At 42.9% G+C, this 17,312-nt stretch overlaps 1 protein-coding gene across 1 annotated transcript in view; it reads right to left on the bottom strand.

Annotated features, from left to right (window-relative positions):
* LOC124632319 (intraflagellar transport protein 88 homolog) overlaps positions 1–16,604 on the bottom strand; it is a 28,485-nt gene extending 11,881 nt beyond the window's left edge. Inside the window, exons 1-14 of the mRNA XM_047167109.1 lie at positions 16,300–16,604; positions 15,664–15,806; positions 15,102–15,231; positions 14,891–14,995; positions 14,612–14,725; positions 14,323–14,426; positions 14,088–14,197; positions 13,900–14,018; positions 12,925–13,082; positions 11,351–11,573; positions 10,880–11,081; positions 9,892–10,060; positions 9,103–9,205; positions 8,429–8,542 (exon numbers count right to left, since the gene is read on the bottom strand). Coding sequence (XP_047023065.1) covers positions 8,429–8,542; positions 9,103–9,205; positions 9,892–10,060; positions 10,880–11,081; positions 11,351–11,573; positions 12,925–13,082; positions 13,900–14,018; positions 14,088–14,197; positions 14,323–14,426; positions 14,612–14,725; positions 14,891–14,995; positions 15,102–15,231; positions 15,664–15,806; positions 16,300–16,515 — 2,010 coding nt within the window. The 5' untranslated portion in view covers positions 16,516–16,604. The remainder of the gene's footprint in view (positions 1–8,428; positions 8,543–9,102; positions 9,206–9,891; positions 10,061–10,879; positions 11,082–11,350; positions 11,574–12,924; positions 13,083–13,899; positions 14,019–14,087; positions 14,198–14,322; positions 14,427–14,611; positions 14,726–14,890; positions 14,996–15,101; positions 15,232–15,663; positions 15,807–16,299) is intronic.
* Positions 16,605–17,312: the final 708 nt, after the last annotated feature.

The following is a 17,312-nucleotide window of genomic DNA, read 5'->3' as shown; positions in this document are numbered from 1 at the left end:
AGCATTGCTTAGCTCGAGCCTATTCACTGTAGGAGCCACTCTAGACTTTCCTATAAATAGATGCGTTACAGTAGAATTCGTACATGTAACAGCGCATAAATACACGTAGCATTCATATTCTTTTAACGAACCGTCGCAAAATCCTACTAAGTAGATATCAATAAGATCCGGAGGTATGACTAGCCGCGGTAAGATTATACTTTTCAAACTTAATAAATTCGCGGCAGGCGAATGCCATTGTTTGGCTAAATATTGAGAAATAGCATCATCCCAAGATGAATAAGGCGAACTAGTTACTTCATACGCAACTATTTTGAGCTCATATTCTACGAGAGCTTCGGTAGGACTGTCTCGCCATAGGATATGTTGATAGCACCTTTCTTCAGGCCTTATCAGAATCTGCCTGTAAACATCAGCAGTAAAAACAGTTTTATGAGGACGAAACTTGGTAACTAAATCGTTTTGAAGTTTAGGTCCTACATGAACAATATTAGTCAACGAGTGATTATTTGTAGTCCGACTACTGGCGTCGAAGACTACACGCAGTCGTGTCGTAGTATTTTCTGGACGCACGACGCAGAGATGCAGAATAAGGTACCGACCAGCAGAAGTGTCAATAGGCTGCATATGTCCCAAGTCTTTGTACTGCTCCATGGAATCCTGATATTCCGTTTTTGACTCAGGTTGAGTACATAAACGTTTCTCTAGTTTGAGAAATCGATTTAAAACGTGGCGATAAGAATCACCAAGGGAAGAGGCATAATCCTTTAACACCAAAGGAACTACATACCTTCCCTCCGGAGTACGACATGTACCGGATTTGTATTTTTGTTCACAAACTTCGTGAACTTTGTCTTCAGGGCCGGAAATTCTACGTTTCGGCGGCTCCTCAGACTCCCAGAACCGTTGAACGGTATCGTCGAGCGCACTGGATGACGCGACGAGTGACGTAACGGATTGATCTGGTGTCAGAGTTGACGTGTTATGAAGAAACTGACCTGTTATCACCCAGCCGAATACACTCGATAACGCGCAAGGTAATCCGGGACCGGGAGTGTAACGAGAGCCAGTATATATCTGGTCAAAACACTCAACTCCTAATAAAAGATCGATCGGACCCGATTTATAAAAATCGCAGTCGGCGAGATCTAAGTGTGCGAAATGATCCTTGACGTACATCGGCAGCGATGACGAAGGCATCATTCCCGCAATCTTTGGTAAAACTACCAAAGAGATGTCAAACTGTGGTGACTCACTCAGCCGAGGTATTATCGAACCAACAGTGTGACCCTTGATATTAACGAAATTTTGACCAAGCCCAGACACGGTTAAGTTGCATTTTCTAATCCGCAAACCTAATCTACGTGCGCACTCGTTTGTGATAAATGAATCCATCGACCCGCTGTCGATGAGCGCACGAGCATACTGCATAGAACCATCTGAGTGACGCAAGCGCACTACAGCAGTACCTAAGATCTTTGTACTCTTGAACGGTTCAGTTGTTGTAGATGAGCAGGTAAGCGTGGTGCTTGAACCCGCTCTCACAGTCACCTTTGAATCACCCACCTGTGTTTCTTTACTTTGACGTTCGATATGCAGCAGTGTATTATGTCTCTCGTTACAAATATAGCAAGACGACTTTGATTTGCAGTTAACACTATCGTGACCAGGACGCAAACAGTTAGTACATAGACGCAAATCTTTAACGAATGTTCTGCGTTGATCAACCGACATTGAATGCATCTTTCCGCAACGGTACACAGAATGACTTTCATTGCAACAAACGCATATTATCTGGTTTGACTTGGTATTATTTGAGGTAGGTTGCTTAATATTTAAGGAAATTAATGACGTTCGCGGACGATCATGATTTTCGACCTTATTAGTTCGAACGTTAAATTTATTAAAATTGGAAGAGCAAGCTAACGCGGGTGGCTGACTTACTTCCAGAACTTTTATATAATTTTGTAAATAAGCCAGAAAGTTATTGAATGTGGGAAGTTCGTCCTTATTCTCTAACTCGAACCTTCGCCTAGTGTCAAAGTCAAGAGGTCGAGACGCAATGTAAAATAAAATAAATTCACTTAAATCATTAATATTTAGAGCACGAAGTGCATTGACACTTTCATACAGTGTATTGGTTAATTCGGATAGATTTGATAACGATGGTTTTTGAATTGGGGATAATTTAAATAATTTCTCTAAATAAGTTGTCGCGAGAATGCGCTTGCTGTCGAACCTATCGATGAGCGCGTTATATACTACAGCGTAATTCGCTGATGTAATAGGAACGCCTTTCGTGAGCGACAACGCACTGCCGGACAAACATGGAATTAGATAATGAAATTTTTCTATATCGGATAACGAGGCGTTATTATGCACTAATGGCTCGTAACTATCTTTAAACGTCTGCCAGTTTTCAATCTGGCCATCGAATTTTGGAATTCTCAACTTAGGCAGCTTTACAGCAGCAATCGATGATTGTGTACCAGATGCTACTGCCAGTGGCGCACACGAACTAGAGTCTAGCGAATCGGCAAACTCAACGGCCGCGTAATATAACTCGTCAAACGACACCAAAACGAGATTATCAATTACGAACTTTGGATTAATTTTTAATTGTATTTTATCAATTTCTTTACAGACTTCAACATAACTATCGCGAATTTTTTCTATTGACTTATATCTGGCCTTGAAAGTAGATATTTTTGCTTTACTTTCTTGGCAACTTTTAACTAAGTCGTAAATAATTTGCATGTTTTTGAACGCATACTCGCGTTCTTTAATCAAAGATTTCAATTCTACTTCCATCTTGCTCAGAGACTACTGAATGAAGAAAGAAAAAGTTAACTGATTGGTTTATAGTTAAAATAAAATCCTTCGAGCACAACTGTCACTACGAACTACTTATAAGAGATCAACGGCGAATGCAGCAACAATACTCTTAGGTATAAGAAGTTTTGCGAGTGGAACAGATCGAAAACTCGATAGGAAATATTATTTTGAGAAAATATTACTGAGAAATATTAGTATTTACGAGATTTTGTGAGGAAATTCGTTCCTCACAGGAGGCACCAAAAGAAGAATGGATGGGCCTCGCTGGAGAAATTGCTGGCGTTACTGCAAACTCCGTTGAAGTCCCCGTTGAAACCCCGTGACCCTCAATGTAGGTGAAAAAGGCAAACTTACCTGGGAAACAGGGAAGTGGACAGGAAGGCAGTCTGCCGACGACGGGACACTCGAGATGCCGGCCGGCCAGCGGGACACTTTCTCTGCACTTGCTTCGTATTGTCTTTTCACGAGTCCGGGTGATCGAGGCACTAACAGACAGCACTTCTAGCGAGGCTTTTATGGGTTTTTCTTATTTTTATCGCGCGACGAGCCGCGGGCGATACCAATTTTTTGACTTTCCCAAAGAGAAGTGAAAACAAAAGCGAAACCCGTCATGGCAGGAAAAATTAAAAATAAAGAAATGAGGAAACGACCAAGAAGTCTGAACAAGAAAAGAAGAATGGATGGGCCTCGCTGGAGAAATTGCTGGCGTTACTGCAAACTCCGTTGAAGTCCCCGTTGAAACCCCGTGACCCTCAATGTAGGTGAAAAAGGCAAACTTACCTGGGAAACAGGGAAGTGGACAGGAAGGCAGTCTGCCGACGACGGGACACTCGAGATGCCGGCCGGCCAGCGGGACACTTTCTCTGCACTCCTATAGATACTCCTCAACATTCCTTCATACAAGGCTATACTAATCTTGATGAGGCACAAAAGAAACTGGCGGATAGTGTCATCAAACAGTTCGAAGACATTTCTTTTCATCGCAATGGTTTGGGCGTAACGAGTCTTATCCAGCACCGCATTGAGACGGGTAACGCAGCACCGATTCGTCAACGGTACTACCGACTGTCACCGGAGAAGCAGCGTATTTTGATTGAACAGGTGGATGAAATGCTTTCACTCGACGTAATCGAGCCTTGCGAGAGCGCATGGTCATCTCCTGTTCTGATCGTAAATAAAAAGAACGGCCAGCCTCGGTTTTGCCTTGATAGTCGCAAACTTAATTCGGTGACTAAGCGCGATGCCTATAATCTCCCTTACATATCGGAGATTTTAGACAACTTACGAGACGCGCGCTATTTATCAAGTTTAGACCTATCCAAGGCTTTCTGGCAAATACCTATCGCTGCTGAAGACCGTGAGAAGACAGCGTTTTACGTTCCTGGCAGGGGCACCTTTTGTTTCAAGCGTACTGCTTTTGGCTTGACAAATGCACCGGCTACTCAGCAGAGACTCGTTGACCTTTTGTTTTCCGAGTTTGGCCTAAAAGTCTTCGCTTATTTGGATGACGTCATCATCATTTCTGAAGACTTCAATAGTCACATGACACTACTTTTGCGCGTTTTAGACAAGTTGAAACAGGCTAACTTAACTGTTAACCTCGAAAAGTGCAATTTCTTCAGGTCACAGCTCAAATACCTCGGTTACGTGGTCGATAGCACTGGGCTACGTACAGATCCAGCCAAGGTTGAGGCTATACTCAATTATCCGACGCCTAAAAGTCGGAAGGACCTCAAACGTTTTCTTGGTACTGCCACATGGTACAGACGTTTCGTTCCGAACTTCAGCACTATAGCGGGGCCCTTAAATAAGTTGACTTCCTCCAAAAAGGGCACTCCTCCCTTCAAATGGACTCCAGAAGCTGACTCTGCATTCCAAAAACTTAAGGAGTGTTTAGTTTCTGCCCCCGTACTTTCATGTCCAGATTACTCTAAGCCGTTTGAAGTACATACGGATGCTAGTAGTTACGGTGTCGGCGCAATGCTTACTCAGTCAATAGATGGCAAGGAACATCCAATTGCCTACATGAGTAAGTCATTGACTGCTGCCGAGAAGAACTACAGCATAACCGAGCGCGAAACGTTAGCTGTCATTACCGCTCTTGAGCATTGGCGTTGCTATATTGAAAACGGACAACAGTTTACTGTCTATACCGACCACAGTGCGCTCAAATGGTTCTTGTCATTAAGTAACCCTACTGGTCGACTGGCACGATGGGGCGTACGTTTATCAGCCTTTAACTTTGTTATTAAGCACCGACGTGGTATAGACAACGTCATTCCCGACGCTTTGTCTAGGAGCGTACCAGTTAGTGCCATTGGTTCTTCCACTTATGTGGACACTAAAGACCCTTGGTACAAAAGTATTTACCACGGTTGCCTAAATGACCCTTCAAAATTTGCAAACTTTATTATTAAAAATAATAAACTGTTCCGGCTTTCTAAAAATAAGCATGAAATGACTTCTGAATTCTCGTGGAAGCAGGTCGTTCCTACTGAATTTCGCGAGCCCATAATTCACGAAAATCATTCCGAGCCTAAAGCAGGACATATGGGCATTTTTAAAACTTACCGCCGTCTTGCGTTACGTTATTACTGGCCAGGGATGTATAAGGACGTTGTTAAATTTGTTAGTACTTGTGATAAGTGCTTAGCCTACAAAGCCCAGAATCATCAGCATTTAGGAGAAATGGGTCGTCCTAAACAATGTTCACGACCATTTCAAATGATCTCTATAGATCTAATGGGACCTCTTCCTACTACAAGAAAGCAGAATAGCTACATATTAGTTATAACTTGTTGTTTTTCAAAATTTTGTTCGATTTTCCCAATTAAAAGAGCAACTGCCGAAATAGTTATAAAAATTTTAGAAGAGTCAGTATTTTTGGTGCACGGCATACCTCAAACTGTATTAATGGATAATGGTACACAGTTTACTGGGAAGGTGACAGATGCCTTATTTAAAAAATATAGAATACCGAACATTTACTTTACACCTAAATACACCCCTCAGGTAAATTTAGTAGAAAGGTATAATAGAACTATTATAACTTGTTTATCCACATACGTAAATGATGACCACAGATCATGGGACTTATTTATTCCCGAAGTACAGTTTGCCATCAACAACTCTGTAAACGAAGCCACAGGTTTTACGCCATCATTTTTAGTTTTCGGCCGTGAACTTGTTTCTTGCGGGTCTCACTATATTGATAATGACCTCGGCAATGAAATACTCTTTTTGCCACGTGATATATATGCAGAAAACCTTGGTTGTTTGGCCAGTACCTTTGATACTGTGCAGTCTAGATTATGGCAAGCCCATGTAAAGAACACTTCACATTATAATTTGAGACGCAAGTTTGCCGAATTTAACGTTGGAGACATAGTCATGAAGCGCGCTTACTTTTTAAGTGATAAGGCAAATCGGTTTTCGAAAAAGTTAGCACCGAAATTTATTAAAGCTAAAATAATTGAAAAGAAGTCTCCCTTAGTTTATGTGCTGCAGGACATGTCAGGTAAAAACTTAGGATCTTGGCACATAAAAGACTTAAAATTATTTGTCGGCAATAGATAATATTTTTTGTTCATCAATTTTAACTATTCAGTATTTTTTTCTTCAAGTTATCTTTTATCTTAATTTATTTATTATTTTAGTTCCCTCTCGCTTACTTTTCCACCTTCACTTGGAACTTCTATTTGTAAAGTGTCAAGTAAATAAGAATACTGGCACTTATAACAGTATGCAATTGTGCGTCAGTTATTTTAATAGATACTAAGAGTAACTGCTGCTGGAGTGTGTTTGAGAGATGTATGAATGAGTGTATTTTGGAAGAATAAACAAATAGTTTAGCAACATAGTTCGAGAACATGCGGATTTTGTCATTTTTTTTAGAGAAATAACAAAATCCTTGACTGTGCGCGGGGGTATTGTAACGTTGTACGTTAATGTCAACGTTTTAAAATACTTGCCTTTTGTTTTTAATCAAAATATTAATATAAGGTGGGTAGAAAAATAAATAAATAAATGTAATGTCTACCTACGGTTGCGTTTAGAAACGCGTACAATTATTTGTTTCGTTAATTAAGTATTATTTATTTCTTTTACTAAACTGATTAACGTATTTTTAAATTCATATTTATTATAACAACTTGGGTCTAGAAATAAAAAATTGTAACTTAATCAAAACTTAAAAACAAACAGTACGTAGTCATTATCTGTATCGGTGCAACGGCAAGTTAAACCAAATTGGACTTCACGTCATTGTGATATGGTTTCGATTCTTTTACCTGGACTGCTGTACCAATGCAAATCGGATTCGTTCGCTACTCATTCACGGGCGTGTACCGTGAGGTTGGTTAGCTGCTTTAGCGACTCGACCATTTTTAAAATATCATCACGGAAGACACACGTTCACGCGCTCCTTACAAGCACTCACTTTTGCCAGTCCTTAGTGCGTGACGTTAATCGTGGTCTTAACGGTTTTATTTTATAATTTTGAAAACATATTTTTCAAATTTCGTTTAACTTATTCTCTATATTGTAGAATCAGTGCATCTCCCCGTATTGGGTAAGTGTTGAACAATTCGTGTAATTGCTACCACCCACCTATTGGGTGACCGTTGGCAAATGACTTGCAGATTTCATCTTTTCTTGCTTTGCACATTGTCGCATCATTTGTAGCCTTTTTCATCATCATAAGCAGTCAGGGTTATTCTTTTCATTTGCTTATCCCTGCATCTTATTTTTTATATGTTTTATACATTTTATATAAAAATTACATTTCAGCTGTTCTCTGTAAACTCCGATTCTGACTGTGAATTTGCACACATTCGCCTTAAGCGCACTGAGTTTCTGCTTCCTGCTTCCGCGGCAAACACAGTCAGAGGAGGACAATCAGAAATGGACATTTATTTGAATGGATGTAAATTCCAGGGTCCAAAGTTCGGGTTCAAAGTTCGGCTTAAACTCCGGGCCACGGCTGATCCGTTGGCCGAACGTCGACAGGCACCGAGAGGCACCGTGCACCGATTACCCTCTACCATACTGCATCACCATCTGCGGGTCGTCCACCCTGAAGCGCCTCCTCGGCTGAGCGTCATCACCGGACATCTCTCCACGTGAAGCCAGGACAGTGCTAGCGCGCTTTACCTCCATATAACAAAATTAATTTTGCTGACGGGCATTCGAATCGCGACCTTGGAAATAAATTTTTATGTTCACAATGTGGGGTTTAATTTAAAATCTAAACCGTCCACACGCGAAACGTGACAGTGTATAACGAAAGCTATTATTGTGCTGCTTCTCGCGGTTTCACCCAGGTTCCGGGGAACTTTTTTCCTTACCCGGACCACTAAATATAGTCTAAGTTACTCGTAACCCCGAGTAACTTAAGACTATATTTAGTGGTCCGGGTCTAGCCGAAGTAACTATTAAGGTAATCTGTGGTCTAGCCTCCCATGAAATAATTTTTCAAATCAGTTCAGTAGATTCGGTGCCTTTAGTAGGTACTTAGTAAAAAAAGGATTATTTCATTATATTAGTAGGTACTTATAGTAGATTAACTAGCATTCAACTTCAAATTAATACATACGTTAGTTGGCTGCGATCGTGCAGCTCGCCTGTAGTACTGCAGCGCCACGTCGGGAGGCGCCTCGTTCGCAAGCCATTCCAGCGCCGATAGCTCACATGGCCACACTGCTTCTACCTACAGCACAATACCAAATATGTAGTTCAGAAACTGAATTAGTATCAATTATATATTAGGAACTCGATTGGAAATAAAAGTTAATATAAAAACGGGCTACCCAAACTAACGGTACGGTAACGGCTAACGGTTTTTTTGTTGTTTTTTTTTTGGTTTGTATAATTTTCTAGTTTTATATCCTATCCTTAATTTGTGTATGTTGGTTAACCTGTAATTGACGACCGTGTAAGTCCTAGTAATAACAGAAATTGTCCTCTAAGCTTTATCTACACAGAAGCTGTTGGTAAACTCTTTAATGAATAAATTAACGGTAGGCAAAAGAGGCTGCCTATTTAAGGGCATGACTTCAAGTATATTAATAGAACTTTCAGAACTTTGAGACCGGTAAACTACGTACTAAATGCATTATATTGAATGATTAATACATGTGCGCCACTTTTGTTATTTTTGGGACACAATTATTTACTAGAATACCTATTTACTTACTAATTGACTTTAAAACCTAAATTGTATATTGACCTACGCTAACAATGACACATGGTTATATAAAAATAACTGACATCTTGGAAATGATGTTTGGCAGTTTGTATGTCGCCCATTTCGCTGTGTAGGTGCGCTAGAGCACATGTTACTCCGGCATCCCAGCTGCCAATGAGACTGTACCTGGGAAAAATTAAAACAAAAACAATAAGCAATTTTTATCTACAATATTCCTTGACGTTATTTGATTACTGGAACAGGATCAAAACGAAAAGTTTAAAAGCTGATGTCTGGGTTATCAAACTTGATGAATGGTTTTTATATGTGTTCATTCTAATCTTAACAAAAAAGATAAAGCATGTAATCCAGAAGAACACACGCGCGATTGCGGTGCCAGGGGCGGATCTACCCTAGTGGGCTCTGTGAGCTTGCCCACAACCCTAATATGCTTGTCACGTCACACTTATGAAAGCCCCTTAGTGATGCCCCAATATTTATTTATTTATTTTATTGATTTATTTATCAACCTTATCACTAACATTACAGATACAATCTAATGCGTTAGCGAAGCACCCTTATGTATAATACATAGGTACATAAAGGTGTTTGGTATTCCATTACGTACTCTCTTACGAAATTCCCTCAGTACTCCCTTGTAGACCTATGTAATATCCTGTGTACTTGGCTTATCTACTTAAGCATCTCGTGTTTTTCATCTATTTACATCTACTATATCTATACCCTATTCGCCGAGCCGTGAGCCAAAAAGGTAAACAAACCATAAAAAGGGTTTTCTATAAGTCACGATTGATGTAGTGAATATATTTTATAAAAATAACAACGGAAGTATAGTAGTATCCATGAGTTACCAGTGGTCGGCGGCGGCGGCGTCGTGCTTGTGGTGGTGCCTGCGCGCGAGGCCGGCGGCAGCGAGTGCCCGCAGCGTGGCGCCCGCGCCGCTGGCGTTGCGCACCAGCGACCACCGCGCGATGGCGCCCTCCTGCGCAGACGCTGAATCACTGCGCTCTAGAGCTAGCGCTGGAGTGAACGTCTTTAGTCATTATTTAAGGCGAGGAAGTGGTCAACAATAATTCCATAACCGGCACGCGCATCTAAGGCGCCAAAAGGGGTCGGAGCGTCTGAGCGGGGCGAGGATAACAATACGCGCGCTAGCTTATAACTAAAAGTCGTAAGCGACAAAATGGTTTTGTAATTTTAATATTTAGAAATGATAATTTAATAAAAATTCCTACTACCATTTTAAAGAGTATGTATATACTCAACTACTAAAAAAGTTAAGAGGCTTCAATCGGTCCCGTTTGCCCATAATATGTGAATCTCTTTTTAAAAAGAGGTATGTTTGATATATTTTTCTCTGTTATAAAAGTTACCTAATCATGTTTCTACAACTAACAAAATAAGGCTTATATCATGAACTTTCAGGTAACCAAGTTGTATTTTGATCCGTTTTGTATTTACTGAGAAAAATTGACATCCTTGGCGCCAAAAATTCCAATTCGTCCTCTTAAGGACTTTATATTGTGGTCGATTGAAAATATACCTATCGTCACGGAAACGAAAATGATACGACAATCTAACTTAGGGTTAAGAAAATTTACCTACCTATATCAATTATAAGGGTACATAACTGCCAAAACCGACGTTAAACTCTTTGGTCGTGGGTCTTTCGAAATGGAGGAGACAGTTGGGCCTTATGGACAGTGTAGTAAATTAGAGTTAGACGACTGAAACATAAGTTGAAACGCGTCTGGAGGTTCGTAGGTCTCTAAAAATAAGCTTAAGAGTGTTAGATTACAAATATGCCAGGATATTGTGGCAATTATATTATAATCTTACCAAGATCGTGTGCAGCGATAAGATCAGCAGGATCGAGATGCGTGGCGGCGGCGAGTTGCTCAGCAGCCTGGTGCCAGGCGGGCGCGGCGGCGTCGGCGGCGCGGGCGGCCGCCAGCGCGCCCGTGACGCGCGCGCAGCACGAGTACGGGTCGTCGCGAGACGCCGCCTCGCTCAGCTGACGGGCTTCCGACCAGTTGCCTAGCTGAGGGTATCACAATTGCATCAAAACGTAAGTTTCTTGTATAATGGTTGTTTAATAAGGGCGACGTCTGGGTTACCCGTAGTGTACTCTATCTCTTTTTGTGAAAGATAGACAAAATGCTATCGTTTTTTTTAAGTGTCATATTGCCCACCACAAATAGGTACGCAAATAAGTATAAAATATTTTTTTTATTAGTTTGCGAATTTAAAACATCTCAAGTCCTAGTATCGGCGTACTATGCAGAAAGACAAAGTCATAGATATACCAACCGCATACGCAACGAAAGCAGCGTCAGTGTTGGCTTCGGCGCGGAGCACGCGGTCGTGCGGATGCGCGCGGGCGACGGCCTTGAGGCGCTGCAGCGCCTTCTGCGCGTGTGCAGCGGGCGGCGGCCTCGCGCGCAGTGCCGCCAGCGCGCCGCCCAGCTCCAGCCGCGCGCCCGCCGCGCCGCCGCTGTACCCGCGCAGCGCCTCCACGCACCACGACATGCCGCTGTACCACACAAGTAATGACATCACTCTACACTACGCCGCCCAGCTCCAGCCGCGCGCCCGCCGCGCCGCCGCTGTACCCGCGCAGCGCCTCCACGCACCACGACATGCCGCTGTACCACACAAGTAATGACATCACTCTACACTACGCCGCCCAGCTCCAGCCGCGCGCCCGCCGCGCCGCCGCTGTACCCGCGCAGCGCCTCCACGCACCACGACATGCCGCTGTACCACACAAGTAATGACATCACTCTACACTACGCCGCCCAGCTCCAGCCGCGCGCCCGCCGCGCCGCCGCTGTACCCGCGCAGCGCCTCCACGCACCACGACATGCCGCTGTACCACACAAGTAATGACATCACTCTACACTACGCCGCCCAGCTCCAGCCGCGCGCCCGCCGCGCCGCCGCTGTACCCGCGCAGCGCCTCCACGCACCACGACATGCCGCTGTACCACACAAGTAATGACATCACTCTACACTACGCCGCCCAGCTCCAGCCGCGCGCCCGCCGCGCCGCCGCTGTACCCGCGCAGCGCCTCCACGCACCACGACATGCCGCTGTACCACACAAGTAATGACATCACTCTACACTACGCCGCCCAGCTCCAGCCGCGCGCCCGCCGCGCCGCCGCTGTACCCGCGCAGCGCCTCCACGCACCACGACATGCCGCTGTACCACACAAGTAATGACATCACTCTACACTACGCCGCCCAGCTCCAGCCGCGCGCCCGCCGCGCCGCCGCTGTACCCGCGCAGCGCCTCCACGCACCACGACATGCCGCTGTACCACACAAGTAATGACATCACTCTACACTACGCCGCCCAGCTCCAGCCGCGCGCCCGCCGCGCCGCCGCTGTACCCGCGCAGCGCCTCCACGCACCACGACATGCCGCTGTACCACACAAGTAATGACATCACTCTACACTACGCCGCCCAGCTCCAGCCGCGCGCCCGCCGCGCCGCCGCTGTACCCGCGCAGCGCCTCCACGCACCACGACATGCCGCTGTACCACACAAGTAATGACATCACTCTACACTACGCCGCCCAGCTCCAGCCGCGCGCCCGCCGCGCCGCCGCTGTACCCGCGCAGCGCCTCCACGCACCACGACATGCCGCTGTACCACACAAGTAATGACATCACTCTACACTACGCCGCCCAGCTCCAGCCACGAGCGTCACGTGTCGCGGGCCAACATTATACCATAGAATACAGATTTTAAATATCACAGATTCTGTTGATAACATTAGTGCTTCTTACATACAAGGCCAGTTAAAGTCCCTAATGTGTTCTTTTTTGAACTCAAACCACATGTAGTTAGTATTTCTATTATGTAAATATGACTCACCCGGAGTCGGGTCCCCTGGAGCCTGGGCGCTGCATGGCGGCGGCAGCGGCTGCCAGCGCTAGACAACGCTCAGCATGCGCGGCGCCGCGACGCGACCAGCGCGACAGACGGTCACCGCGGACCACGTCACGGACTACGCACTCGTATGCGTCGTTTTCCTGACAATATTTCATTTTAATTAAGAAGTACATATTATATTTTCGATTTCGAACTAGCTATGTGCATAATAAATCAAAACATTTCCAAAAAGACGGATACTGTTTTGCACACCAATACAAGGGGAGCAGTACAAATGAGAGAGACTAGGGATATTTTGATAAGACAAAAACTTTTTTACAAAAAAATTAAACCGACTTCCAAAAACACTAAAAAGCAAAAAAAAAACTAATTTTTGGTGCATCGGCCTAGAAGTCGGTGTCTAATGTATGATACTAAGTTAATTTTGTCGGTTTAATTTTTTTTGTAAAAAAGTTTTTTATTTACAGCTTTTCAGTGATACGCATAGTTGTCACTATCCATATAAGTGGAAAGTTCTCATCAATACAAAGAATACAAGCCCAAATACGAGGTAGTTTACATATTCAGTTGTCGAGTTCCCTCAACCCTCTATGGTCTCCATCATCAGGTCAGCTCCAAACCTCCACTATTCGATAGTGCTTTTAGGCATACACCTGAGTGTCAAATTTTTACCCTATGTATTTCTACAACTTTCGAAGGTTGCCCTCGATTTCTCTAGGTTTCAAGGTTCCATCATCAGATTCTGACCTGATGACTATGGGACCATCTGGCAGCTATTCCGCGTCGAACAAAAAAAGAATCATGTAAATCGGTCGATAAACCTCGGAGTAATCGATGTACATACATAGAAAAAAAACATACCGGCCGAATTGAGAACCTCCTCCTTTTTGGGAAGTCGGTTAAAAATACAAATACAACGTTTACGAAGTTTTTATGGAATTGGTTAAATAAACATACGTCATCTATAGTGATATCCTGGTGGAAGGTCGGCGGCTCCACATCGAGCATTGCGTGGAATGCCGCCTTGGCACCTTCAGCGTCGTTCAATGCCACCGAACACAGCACGAGGTGCAAGCCTGCAATCACATGATCGTTTTTTTTTTTTTTTAAACTAAATATTTTTTTTGTTCTATTTTGAAAATTACCCGTTTGAAAGTCTCCTTGTTCGTGCATGATGTGTTGGAAGTTAGTGACGGCGTCTCGGAACTTGCCCATACGCACCAAGAGTAGACCGATGTTGTGCATCACTTTCATTCTAAAAATATTTATTAAATATTTAGGTACAAATCTATTTATCAATATCAGATTGACATATTTGTTTGCCTGTAAACTGATCTCATTGGCTAATGCAGAAGCATGTAATAAAAGTTAAAGTTTTACCTCAAATCTTTTTCAGCAGTCGGTGTCTGATCGAGCGCCATTCTGTACAATTTTAGGGCCTTTGGATGCTCGCCCATTTTGAAATAGATGTTACCCATGTTTACCTGTAATAATACCAAAACATATTTTTGATCTATTTTTAGGTAAATAAGGAAACTATGATGATAAGTATAAGATTTTAACTTTATAAAGAAGGGCACACAGATAATGCGAAGGCAATTTCTAGATATATATATGAAGGAAATTAGAAAATAAAGTTGCCACATTAATCATAATTTAGAATGATTACCTTGAGTCTGTTGGCGTGAGGGAACAGCTTATTCCTGGTGAGCAATTGATAAGTATTCAATGCTTCAGTGTACATTTCATTGATCGCATATTGGCCTGCCAAGTTGCATAGAACCTGAAAATATTTTATACAGGGAGTTGGATTCACTTTCTATGTCAACAATTTTCAACTTTATGCCCTTAGCCATAAAGTTCATAGTTCAGGAATCAGGTACATAATGAATTATAAGGTTGGTAAAGGTTTATGAAGAATCTTTGTGAAAAAAATACTATTACTTACAGCAAATGTCAGGTCTAGATTATGTGTATCACCAAGATTAGCTTGTTCTTGCATACGAATCAACTGCCTTTCCATTGCCGAAGCCTCTTGTGCTTTGGCTAAAGCCTGGAATATGATCACACTTTGTTTATGAAATTACTAAAGCAAATTAATGCGTAAATGATTCTCAACTTTACACTATGGCAATAAGGTTGAATTTAGAGCAATTTACCTGTCCCAGGTCGACTTCTTTCTTCGGCGCATTATCATCATCAGGATCGGATGATCGTGCGCTCAGCATGCACGACTCTTCAACCAGTGTCATTATTCGAGCTTCCATTTGTTTCACCCGCTCTTCAATACTACAAAAAATTTATACATTAAATGAGATTTTTTTAATAGAGATCCAGAAATTCAAATATGGTTTTCGGTCAGTGTTATGTACTTTAAGCAGTAGAAAACAGGGCTACCAATATCATTGCAACCGGAGAACTGAACTGATTTGATATAGACTTTTGTGCGCATGGTGCGAGGTCCGATGGAAGTAGGTACCTATATAGGCATTAGGCATCATACACAAAGGAAGCACATAGAAGAGTACATAGGGCTAGCGAATAAGAGATTACGTAAAATTTGATATAGGGGAGAACATAGGAGGAGTACTGAAGAGGAAATCATAATTCTAAGAAGAGTAGAAAACGAAAACGATGTAGCGATATAGGGGAGCAACAAAGGGAGTAGGTACATAACGAGCGTACTAAGGAGTCATCAAGAAATATGGTCATACTGCATACCTATCCTCCTTGACATCATCTCTTGCAGGCAGGTCGCGCAGTGTAGAGGTGTAGCCAGCGGCTCGCACGGCCGTGACGGGCCGCGCCGCCGTGGCCGCACGCGAACTGTTCCCGCGCACTGAAACTGTGCCCATGCGCGTCATCTGCTCATGGACAATACTAAATTATTGTTAGAAGTTATAAAATTAGTGACTAACTTAAGTTACCGGCCGAACTTGCGTGACTTGTAGGATATACCGAGCCGCCATTTAGCACATTAGTCCCACATGTCCCTCACCATGCAGCAGGAGATATATGACCACATGCACATCTTGTACTCCAAATTAATACGATTAAGGTTGCGAGCCGTCATTAAGTTGGCGTCAGTTAAGATCAATTTTGTAATCTGTAGTCTGAGCTCATGGGGAAATCAAGGCTAAGTCACAGCTGCACGGGTCGGCGGTCGAGCCTTGCGCAGTCAGTGCGTGGATCACTCAGCGTTTTGGAAAGCACGCTAAATGGGTGGGCCTCGGACATCATTTCAGACACTTTTGGTAGTCAGGAGCCAGAAAGTCTGACTTTAAGGACAGCATAATAAATAAGTGGTGACGTAGCAAAACGTGGGCTATCCCCTTAGCAACAATGTTTGTGACTCACCCCTGTGCCCATCCTGCTGGGCAGCTTCCTCCCGATGCCAGCAGTGCGCAGTGCCTCCTGGAAGTCCTGGTCTTCCCGCAGGTTGCGCGTGTCCAAAGCTGGAGCCACCTCGTTGAACCCCGCGTACAACTCATCATCTTCATCAACCACCATCGCAGTACGGGGCTTCGCGTCAGTGCCAAGCCTCGACGCACTATAATATCGTGAACTCAACATTTTCCTTCTTTTATTACAGTATCTTATTTAGGACTACAGATGACCAGTTAATTTCAGCAACGCTTGTTGTGACGCCGTAGCCATGGAAACGGCTGTCATGTCAACGATAGAGGTCGACAGAAATCATAGATATAATATTACTAAACAAGATTGCGCACGCTCAAAATATATATTTACGAAAATGAACTCTATTCTAACGCAATAAGGTACTAAATTGGTTGCATAATACACAGAGGCAAATCCGAGCCGAGAGGGATAGTTCGAACGGAGGCTGTTTGTCTCTTTCTAACACCTTGCCAGCATAAAAAAATGTTGTGATCAAAAGTTTTGTCTTCCCAAAAACAATTGAATCACTTATATTTTTATCTTATTTTAACAATTGTAAGTCAACAAATTAATAAAAATCGCATTAATTTATTCGTATTTATTCTTAAAACATAAGCAACATAAATTTTTATTTTGCTTTTTTTTATTTTCTAGCGGTAACCCTGAACATTCTTGGCGCGTAATCAGCATTTAAAATTTTGTTTATATTTTTTTGTATTAAATCAATTTAAACTATTAAAATGGTGAAAAAGTGTTGCGTTTCTACTTGCAAAAGTGAATCCTATGGTGGTTGCAATATATCGTTCCACAGGTTAGCTAATAATAACATTTTCGTAAACCAAACAACTAGGGTGCCCATGAATTCTTGTAACGAGTCAAAATATGGGTGATGGATTTTAAAACTGTTGTACTATTGTTATAGCTTCCCAAAAAATGAAGAAAGGCGACATAAATGGCTCAGCAGTCTATAT

Source organism: Helicoverpa zea, chromosome 8, assembly GCF_022581195.2.
Source record: "Helicoverpa zea isolate HzStark_Cry1AcR chromosome 8, ilHelZeax1.1, whole genome shotgun sequence".
Lineage (NCBI taxonomy): Eukaryota > Metazoa > Arthropoda > Insecta > Lepidoptera > Noctuidae > Helicoverpa > Helicoverpa zea.
The sequence above is the reverse complement of the archived record's forward strand: the minus strand, read 5'-3'. Positions and strand labels throughout refer to the sequence as shown.